General features: G+C 35.7%; 1 protein-coding gene across 4 annotated transcripts; it reads right to left on the bottom strand.

The window, feature by feature from the left end:
- Positions 1–4,425: 4,425 nt before the first annotated feature.
- LOC115994813 (UPF0496 protein At4g34320-like) lies at positions 4,426–10,735 on the bottom strand. Of its 4 annotated transcripts, none has more exons than XM_031119084.1 (2): positions 8,632–10,735; positions 4,426–4,779 (listed from the first exon to the last, which is right to left on the bottom strand). In XM_031119084.1, exon 1 carries the CDS (start codon positions 9,828–9,830, stop codon positions 8,643–8,645), a length of 1,188 nt encoding a protein of 395 aa, XP_030974944.1. In that variant the 5' UTR covers positions 9,831–10,735; the 3' UTR covers positions 4,426–4,779; positions 8,632–8,642. The 4 variants fall into 4 exon arrangements, with proteins under 4 accessions (XP_030974944.1, XP_030974946.1, XP_030974945.1 ...); XM_031119086.1 differs by having other exon boundaries at positions 4,426–4,782; XM_031119085.1 differs by having other exon boundaries at positions 4,426–4,797.
- Between the last annotated feature and the right edge of the window lie 429 nt (positions 10,736–11,164).

An 11,164-nucleotide genomic window follows, 5' to 3' on the forward strand; every position in this document is an offset into this window, starting at 1 on the left:
TGTTGTCAACCAGAGAAATTATTGTGTATTCTTAGAGTATCATAAATACGTATTCACTCTTCTTACATAAATAATAAGTCCTACTATTTAAATTTATGGTGGGACTTACCATTTATATGAAAGGAAGAAATACACATTTATAATACTTTAAGAGTACCTAATAATTTTTCTGCCAATATTCACAATTGGGAGGCATCAGTGGCCAACATCGGGTAGCATTAAGTATCTATCTATAATATAATATAAAAGTTGGATCAGTAGTTAACTAGGCCCACTGGCCACTGGTTTATATCTATAATGTAATTCATATTGAATTTGTTAAGCATCGATGAGCATCGATGATTCAACAGCACTTGCTTAGTCATTGACACATTTCCATCTTTCTTCAGCTCTTGAAACTTTATTAATTAGGTCCAGAAACGTGAGGAGTTCTTCATTTTTTATGCATACGTGAACAACGAAAGTTTTCGTTTAAGTAACCATAATAAAATTTGTTAGGTAGAAAATTTTAATAATCATCCAAATTGACTTTTGTAATATCAGGTACTAATTTATAAGTTTACTAAAAAAAAGTATTATCTTATAGGGGTTTAGGGGTCAATTTTAAGCCAAGTACTTAATTTGTAGCTTAACTGGTTGGTATCTCATAGTTTTTTCAACAAAAATATTTAGGGGTTCAAATCTCCTCTCTTACATTGTAATTAAAATATAAAATATAGAATATAAAAGATCAGTTTTAGTGCTTAAGCTAACAGTTTATTCTCTTCCTCCATGAAATGACTCATTTCTTTCTTTCCTCATCCGCTGGGCGAAAGAGTTAACATTTTCTTTTCCAATAGCCGGCATAAGCTAAGCATGACTCATCATTTCTAATATAATTTGTATGGCATATAGAATACTTATCTATGGATAGCAAGAGATAAGGTGGAGTGTTAAGGGAAAGAATTTAATTAGCATGGGACAGAACTTTAATTAATAAATTTATCCCAAAAACTAAGTCACCGTATTATGCCCTTGAGCTGGCTTTGATAATTTATTAGTGGCGGCTCTACAGCCAGCCCAGGGGTTCAAATGAACCCTCTGGCCTGGCCAAAAAACCAAAAACTATAAATAAATTTTTTTATTTTTTATTTGTTTTGACTCTAAAATAAAATTTTGAATACCCTAATCTTAAATTTTGTTTAATCTCAGTTGAAATAAGCTTGAATATGATCATTTTAATGTTACTTTCACAATATTATTTTCACAATAATTTTACAATAAAGGTTAAGTAACAAGTTTTAATTGATTTCTATCTAGATCCCACAAATAACATCACTTTTTTACATATCTTTAACAACTTGCCACCTAAATTAATTTGTTGTGAAAGTGTTGTATCAATAGCTCTACTCTTAAAATTGCTACTTTGTTTTTAAAAATAAATAAATAAATAAACCTTCCCTCCAACTCTAGCTTACTTTGTCATTGGCCGCGGAATGAAATTGTTTTTCCTTACACTTTATTTCTGCACTAGCAAAAAATTACACCACTTTTAACACACAAAAATTACAACACTATTGAACCCCTTACAAAAAAATCCTAGAACCCGCCACTGTAATTTATACACTTTGATTTGAAAGGGTCAGAAAAGGCACACTATTTTTCGATTAATAATGTGCATTTTGGATTAGCATTTTTTTGAATGCATATTTATATATTTGTCATTATAGTTATATTTTTATATTATCAAAGACGGTTTATTTTCTGTTAATGAGCAGTCATAATAAATTATTTAAAATTATAAAAAAATATAAAATAAATAAATAAATAAAAGAGAGAGAGGGAGAGAGGAAGGCCATGTTTTTTCCATCTCTAAAAAATAGTCTTGAGGAGCAATTTTTTTTCCCACACGCCACATGCCCTAACCTCACTAGACAGTCTAGACAACACTTACCAAGTCAACAAAAAATATATATAAATAGGCTCCTAAAATTATTTTCCTACACGGATTGGGCCTCACCCAACACTCACACTACTTAAAAACATTTTTGGGCCTACATCACATGAGCTTCACTACACTAAAAATCAGCCGAAAGAACCACCATAACATCACCATAATACAAGCCCAAAATCTCTCACCCAAGACAATCGGGCCCATAAGCCCATTTTTCTTCTCCTCTCTAGATCACATAGCATGGGTAGAAAAAATACCCACAATCCTCCTCTCTACACTTTCCAAGGATTTTTTTTAAAATAGCTATGAAAGCCTAACTATTTTATTAGTTAGCCAAGATTTGAAACTAATTTGATATCTAACAACTCGAGTCTTACGGACTCGATTTCACTGTAGCAAATCGACTTTAACAGACTCGATTTCTGTGCAGCTGCCATTGTTCACCATCTTCTTCCTTCGTTCTTTCTCTTTTTTTTTTTTCTTTTTTTTTTTTTCTCCATTTCAGGTCTTGTTCACCATCTTCTTCCCTTCTTCCAAGCCCCCAAAAACCCAAGCCAGTTCTTCCTTCTTCATCTAAATCCATTTCTCAAAATCCCAAACCCAAATCACGATATCAATCGGAGCAAAAATCCAAACCCAAAAATCAATGTTTCTTCTTGCGTTTTTCTGAGTTTCTGCGTTGGATCCTAGGTTGCGTTGCTGTGATTTCTGGGTTTTTGCGTTGGTGTTTTCTGGGTTTCTGCCTAGCGTTGGTTTCCTTTTAGCCAACCTCATAGAAATCGAGTATGTTAAAGTCGATTTGCTACAGTGAAATCAAGTATTATAAACTCGAGTAGTTAGATACCAAAATAGTTTCAAACATTGGCTAACTAATACAATAGTTTAGCTTTTATAGTTATTTTCAAAAAAAATCCCACCTTCCCACTCCAAGGTTTCAGCCCATGTGTCAAAACAAAAGGAGGCAACCCACAATCAAAGCCCACGTGAGGACTGAGGAACTTGCTGTTGCTGTGCTGGTTTCTTTATAGTTCAGGTTGAAGCAAACAACTAGACCGGTCAACAGTCAAGATCAAACTCCAAGGAGTTGGCTAAATGGTTCCTAAGATCTTATGATATCCACGAAATCCTAAGTTTAAAATCTCTTGTCAGCATTTTTGGGTCACCTTCAAAAAATTCTTCCTTGTAATAACTCTCTCTCTCTCTCTCTCTCTCTCTCTCTCTCTCTCTCTCTCTCTCTCTCTCTCTCTCTCTCTCTCTCTCTCTCTCTCTCTCTGTACTGACAATGAGGAAGGTTACTTGATCAATAGCAGCACAACTAGACACAAACTCTCTCTCCCATGAGTCCCATCATCATCAGCCATACTAAGGTTGTCCTTTTTTAACTTATGATTGTTATGGAACCACTATATATATATATATATATATAATATTTTCCTATTAATGGATATGATGTATTTTTAATTATTGAGTTTGTTTCTTGTATGTATTTGCTATTAAAAGATGAAATGCAATGGTTATCAGAACTTGTCAGATTCATTTACCATTTGACCTTTTTTATGTTAGATTTTACTAATGTGTGTCCTAAAGGCATACAATAGTAAATCAATTTTGGAAAAAGTTTATCGAAAATTGAAAAAGTTTTAACAGTTTTTTCAATTCCCAATAAAACTTTTCCAAAAATAGATTTGTTAATGTGTGCCTTAACGGGACCCTTTTATGTTTTACCGCTAGACTATAGTTAAGCACCTAGTTTTGTAGTGAATCTTCATTGTGGTGACTCATTATTGCATTAGGTGTTTTCTAGTCATATTAAATCATTGAGGATCTTGCCGAGTGAATGATTTGGGACATGAGTTGATTCAAAGTAAGCACGCACACTAGTGGCCATTGGGCTCTCTCCCTTTGACCCAACATTGAGTTCCAGGGTAGCTCCCAAAATCACCAGTGCACAAAAAACACCCCAATACAATCAAACTAGCCAAATTCTAGGCCCAAGAGTTTACATTTTTTTTTTTTTTTTAACAAAAACAATATCCAAAAAAAATTTGAGAGAATATATAATATCATTTTCCAAAATGAGGGTTTAAAAAGGTCATAGGTAAAATATTAAAAATAAAAAGTTAAATAAAAAGCCAATCTAAATTAGCATAGAGGAGCCAAATTTAGTTTTTGAAAAATAAATAATGAGAAAGGAACTAGCAGGAGGCGAAAGTTATCTTCACAAATGCATTTTTAGTTATGAGGATTCGAAGTTTCGAACTACATTTCTAGTTTATTTACAAATGCATCACTGTCTAAACTCAAAAGGGAGTTATTGGAAATTACCGAAAATATCATTTTAGAATTTCTTGAAAATTGTTTCCACGTTGAATTTTGAGGATCAGTTTTCAAAAAGTAAAAAAACACTCAACCAAACACATCTTTTAAACTGTTTTTATTTTATTTTTTATAATAAAAAGAATGCTACCGAACAAGGCATAACAATCTTAAGCTTTTACAACCTCTAAAACAAAAGGCTACACACTGGAGCACCATCTGACAAGTGATAACACATAGAACCCAAAACAAAAAGTTCAGGACGACAGCTTCAATTGTCAAATACTGAATTGGGAATATCTAGGTTGTTGCACAATCTGCTAGCTTGAGTCGAGACTTTCAATTTTTTGCAGTAAGTTTTTAACATGATGAATAATGGCGGCCTCATTGCAAGGACCATTGTCATGACTTCTGGCATTTCTTTCACTCCAAACTGCATATATATATATAAGCTTCTGATAAAAGCTTGTACCCTCCTCCTATGTGCCAAAGTCTTTGCATTGCATTTGGTACTTCTGAATCCGTAAACACTGCTTGGAAGCACAATTCTACTTGAATCAATATGTTTGTAAAGCTCAAAGATTGCAAAGAGGTAAAAAATTTCATTAATAATTTAATACATAAACTGGAACTAAGACCATAATGTCCACTAGAGTTTGAGTTTTGATGACCCTAGTTAGGCATGCGAGTGGTAGCAGAGATAAAAGCAGTGGAATTATCTAAAGCAACCTTAGGATGAAACTGCTGAAGATAAATTTCTTGATTGAGAAGTGGTGGACGCAAATCATCAGAAGTTGGAAGTTGGTCTCTGGTAGTCACAGCAACTGGCAAAGCTCGTGTTCAGATAATAAATCAAAAAGACATAATGCCAAATCAGATTTTGGGACTAGGTGTCTAATGGTTCTCAGAGAAACACTAACATTTTACAATTTTTGGAAGAAAAGAAAACTTAGAAAGCACCTCCTTTGTCAATGTTTCAAACTGAAGTTTAATTTGGTTGACAAGAAGCCACTTAGTCCATAAAAAGCTTCTCAATAGCAAGGCAAGTACTGGGAGCAAGCAGTAAAGAGTCAGTACCAAGAACACCTTCTAAAATATCTACAGAGTAGTAGTATTTAACCAGGAGACAACTGTATGTCTTACTGCATCCAAAGAAAATATTCTAGATTTAAAACTCTTTTCGGCTGAAGGTTTTCCAACAAGGAGAAGGGCAAATGAATTGGCCACTAATATCACCATTAAGCTTAAAGCTCTTCAAAACCGGAATAACAAGGGATTTTCAAACAAGATAGGTTGAATAAGTGGATTCAATGCGAACATAACTCTCAATATTGATGAACAAAAAAGGAGTAGCAGCTGAAGACGAAAAGGAAAGGAAGGAAGCTTAAGGGCTGGATCAAGTGGAACCATGAGAATCCACTAAGAAAAGAACCTAGAGCTTCAGTACCATAAAGAGATACCCAAGGAATGAATGCAAAACAGTCACTAGACTCTAGATTAGTCACTGCCTAACCAATTTCTACTACAGGTTATAAGAATATTACAACTATGCTCATTTCATGGGCCATAAGTACAACACTCATACATCATTCACAAAATACAAACTTATATGCTTAATACTAATTCAATCCAAATTAATGGTGTTAAGAAATCACTAAACTCTTTCTCGGTCTCTCTCTATGTGTTCAACAAAAACTATTAAAACAATACGAAGAAAATAAAAGATATAGAGAGAGAAAAGGCAAGAGAGGAAACAAGGAGTATTACGTGGTTTTGCCCAACAGCCTGCATCTGCAATAAAAAGCCCTTAGCAGCTACATTTTTACTATTCAAAATTGTTGTTTTACAGTGATCTCTATATAGGGTATATATTGGAACTAAATTGACTTAGGAGAATCCCTAGGTTGGACTAAAATCAAGGTCAATTAATGTTCCATGATTTCAAACAATCTAGGATATCAACATGTACTAAATGTGATATGCATGGTACACCAACAAAAACAAATCTAGTAGAGGATGAACTTATTTTTAATTGCCCCTTAAGAGAAAAGGCAACGGTCATTAGCCTCATTAGCCAAGGGAAATTTGGTAAGAGAAGGGCTAAGAGAAATTCATAACAAAGCTATGGATCCTCAATTAACTTTTGATTTCTGCTATGGATCCTTAATAAATTAATCAAGGTCGGTTATATGTATTATTTTTTTCCATTCTATTCTATCCAAAATCGTAGTCTCTGTCACTTCCTTAATTGATATGTACTTTTTAAACACATTTACAAATGTTATATTTGGTCTTCCCTTACTTTTTCTTGTTCTCTCAACTTGAATCAACTCACTCTTTCTTATCAGTGCATTAATCTCTCTCCTCTGATCATACTTAAGAGAAATTCAAACAAGCTAATATATCATATCAAAAACATTAAAGACAATCAGGAAAATAAAAAGGGCAATTGTAGGTGTCAATTGGCTTAACTGATAAAGTATGTTGTCATCAAACAAGGGACTTGAGATCAAATTCCACCTACATCATAGGGAGAGATGTTTAAGGAATGGAGGATTATCTCCTATTATGTAGCTTGTAAGTATAAACGTATAATAGATTTCAAATGGACCAAAAAAAAGGCCTAATCAGAGAATAATCAACCAAAATTGCCAGTGACATTCATCACTTTAAATCCCAGCAGTCTCTCTATCTCTGTGGTCCCTTAACCATCAACCTCTAGCTTTGTCATTAATCACAAAAGAAACAGGCAAGTAGGAGAACCAGTTACAACTTGCACCTAGAAGTCTAGAATCTGCCAAATAATTCCTGAAAGTCCAAGACAGTGACAAGCTTAACCCTTATGTTAACTCTGCTTCTGAAAATATTATGGAAAATAGTTATGAAACACTATAGCAGATGTTTACATCAAGCATATGTCTTGCAGCCCCATGTGGAGACATGAAAGGAGAATAGTGTACTTCTCCACATCTCCTTAGCTTGGATGCTGTGATAAATGTTATGTCAAATGCTGGGTGGCCATCTATCTATTAGGGCAGTGAGCTCTAACTTAAACAGTGCCTCCCTTCCCACACCCGCCCCCCCCCCCCCCCCCCCCACAAGAAAGAGCAGAGAACAAGATCATGGTTCAAAACCCACTGGGTGTAAGTGTCAAGCTACCTATAAAAAGACATTTTTTTCAATAGAAAATATCCGGCATGCATATTACAATAATAATGGAACTGTGGTTGATTTGGCACATACCAGAACTAGATGGATCATAGGAATATGCCAAACCAATGTGTCAAGATTTTTAAGAATATAATAATTTTGCTCTATTCTATTAATACTTATTAAATGCATGATTGTCCAACCATGTTTTGAAATTCTAGAATTAACCAAGAATCTTCTGAAATTGACAAACTAAGTGAATCTGCAATTGGTTTTGGTACATAAAAGAAAAAAGTCAACTGATGGCCCACCAAAAAATCAACCGAGGCCAAAAACAATAAACAACTCTTCTTATAACACTAAACGCTTACCTCAGTGTTTTGGCTAAGATGAAGGGCAATATCAAACTAAAAGGTTCAAATCTTAAAGCACAGTAATGAGTGTGCTTGTATATGTCTATAATTGATTAGTTTTTACCAGTAACACTCATTATGGTTAAAACACAAGATTCGAATCAATGATATCCACCCTCATGGTGACTAAAAATTATAATATGAACAAGGGACCTCCTAGACTAGACTAGTTATTCACTGTATATCTCTACATCAGTAAGGTACTCACATCTCAAATTTTAATAGTTACAATATCAATTCATTTTTTGTGTTCTATCATACGTTATGTTAAAGGTAGTTTTCCTTGTTTGTTCTAGTCACTTAACCTACTCTATTATGATTTATGACAATATGATTGCTTGTGCATTACCCTATTACTATTACAAACGCAATTTTACATCAAAAATCACAGTGTTACATTAACCTTGCTGCTATGTAAGTTTTTGTAGTTACACATAATATGCTAAAGATTGCAACTCCCATTGTAAGTGAACTATAGGCCTTTCTCATAATAATACTAACCATTTAGTGCATCACCAAGTCAAATTAATACTCCAATGGTCAACTCCAGGACTGTGTAATCATATTTTATAGATTTCCTTAGAAACAAAGAAACATAAACATAGAAATTCAGTTATGTTACATCTAATAATCACTTCAAGGAACAATCTTACACCACCCCCCCCCCCCCCCAAAAAAAAAAAAAATCCTGCTCAACAACAAAACTCTATCTCGGAATTAACCAAGGTTAATCAACCCAAGGTGTTGATCAACAATTCTTCAACTGGTTTATGAAATTCACATAACACGGACATGAGAAAAGTTATTGGAACAACATACCAATGTGTTCTTCAGTTGTTTGGAGTTTTCATTATCTTCCGTAAAAGCACCGTCCTTGCCCTTGTTATTTCCTGGCTACACTTATCACCATGCTGACTTAACTTCTGAATGGCATCCATAAACTCTTCCAGCTTCTTTTTGATCTCATCCATTGCAAGCTTCACCGCCTCCTCTTCTCTAAGAGCAAAATCAACATTCTGCATCAGTGACTCAACCTTAATTTCCACTTTGCTGACAAGTACTCGAATGCTTTCCAAGTCCTTCATTGTAATAAAAGTGCCAACATGCATTGTGCTGATTACCTCCCTTTGTCCTTTCAGTGCAGTCTCATAGCGCTTCCAAAGTGAGTTACACCATTTTCCCACTGGGCCCATTGGAACAGCCAATGCAGCTGCCAAAGCTGTTACAACAGGCGGAGCAGCCATGGCCGCTGCCACCACAGAGAATATCAACACAGACACAAAGGCAGAAACAAAAATGACATTCGACACTCTTCTCCACGTCTTCACAGATTTCAATTTCTTATCTAACGTTCCCTTCCTCTGCTGCAACTTGGAAAACATTGAAAGATGCTGATTATAAACCGATTGAAACAGCTCAAAAAACCCTTCTGTAAAAGGGTCCCCGGCCGCCTTAAATTTCCTTAACTCTTGCAATGTCTTCACATACTTCTCCCCATCAACCCCATCTCCTACTTCTTCCTCAAAATGACTAACCGCAAGTTGAATCATCATCAACTGGTTATCACGTGTGCGCTTCAGGCAGTTCTCAAGGGCTGTACAGAACTCCAATGTTTTTTGACTGTTGTCAAAGTAAATCTCCACCAATGAGAACATTTCTCGATTTTTCCACACATCTTTCTGACAGTCTAGAATGACTTTAACCACGTCCTGGTTCATTTCTAGCAGACTATTTGTGACTTCTCTGAGTGCATCAAAAGATAGGGACCGTACCTCGACCCCAGTGGCAAGCGAGCTGATGACCCTGTTGGTGTGCGCTTGGATAGTAGCATCAAAGGACTGCAAGGTTGGATCAAGCATACACGCCGCCTCATAAGAGCTAAGATCAACATTGAAAGTGGCATCAGCATTTATTTGGAGGAGTTGTGCTGGTGCTGCTGCTTCTGCTGGTGGCGGTGGTGGCGGTGGTGGTGGTGGAGCATCACCAGAAGTTTTCTTGCTAATTTTTCCTCCCATCATTGCCAATTGCACAGCAAGAATCGATAAGAAGAAAAACTAAGCTTTATATGTATATATGTTTGCTATCAAAAAAGAGTGTTTCTACTGGCCAGATTATCAGCTGCAGAATTTTCTTTTTTCTTTTTTCTTTTTTTACTTTAATTGGATGGTAGGAAATTACAAATCAAAGAAAAGCAACAGCAATCCAGCTAACTAGATCGCAAACCCAGGTGAAGGATACTCTAAAATCTACAAAATTGAGCTAAATCAGGTCGATTTGGAGCTTGCTGAAACAGGGAAGAAGAAAAGGCTCAAAATTTTTGGTTAAGATTCTGAGAACCCAAAGCTTAGATTCACTTGGCAACACAAGCTAGATCCCAATGAAAATAAATGTAAAACCCAAAAGTCAAATTGTCAAATTTATAAGTGAAATCTTGCTAGATAAGTCAAATTTTTGGATAATTGAAACCCAAAATGTCAAAACTCAATTTGGAGAGTTTCAAGTACCTGAATCTCACCTGAAATTATTAAAAAAAGAAATAGAATGTTTTCTCTCACTTATATCCGAAAGCAAAACAATCCCAGAATCCAAGCTAAGATCTTTGTGAACTAAGTAGTAGTATAGTACACGATCGACCTTGAAGAAATCGAAAAACAAAAAACTTAAGAAATGAATGAATAGTTACACAAAGATCCCCATAAACTAAAGCAATGATTTTTTAAACCAAGACAAAAAATACCAATAAAAAAGGACAAGTTTCAATAAGCAATGATGATGGGTCGGAACTATGAAGAGCAGCAAAAAACGAACTTCTTTTAGCTCTTCAATTTTTATGGGTGACTTGCAAGGGAAAGCGAGAGGAAAAATGGTGATGAATAGTGAACACTACCTAACTAGAATAAGGTGCTCTTTTGAACGGTGTGTTTTTCCAGGCGAAAATGGCCAAATGGCCATCAGATTCTAACTATTTAGTTAATAGACCCATTTTGAAACTATATAGCATATTAGCAATTCGAGTTTGAGAGTCTCGATTTTGGAATCCAAAATCGAGTCTCTCAGACTCGATTTACAAACAAATTTTTTTTTTTTAAAAACTTTGAGCCTCACCTCACCGGATCGGATCAGATCACAGAGGGAGAAAGAGTCAGATCAGATCAGGGAGAGGGAGACTAGATCAGAGAGAGGGAGACCAGATCAGAGGCCGCACGACCTGGGTCGCGCGACCTGGGCAGCGCGATGCCGTGGCCAGGCCGTCGCGCGAGCCCCAGGTCTCGTGCGACCTGGCCGCGCGCGAGCCCCAGGTCTCGTGCGACCTGGCCGCGCGCGAGCCCCAGGTCTCGTGCGACCTGGCCGC

Source organism: Quercus lobata, chromosome 6 (assembly GCF_001633185.2).
Source record: "Quercus lobata isolate SW786 chromosome 6, ValleyOak3.0 Primary Assembly, whole genome shotgun sequence".
Lineage (NCBI taxonomy): Eukaryota > Viridiplantae > Streptophyta > Magnoliopsida > Fagales > Fagaceae > Quercus > Quercus lobata.

What these genes read in the sequence shown, in the direction of transcription:
- LOC115994813 (XM_031119084.1), bottom strand. Translation starts at nt 9,830, where the DNA reads ATGATGGGAGGAAAAATTAGCAAGAAAACTTCTGGTGATGCTCCACCA.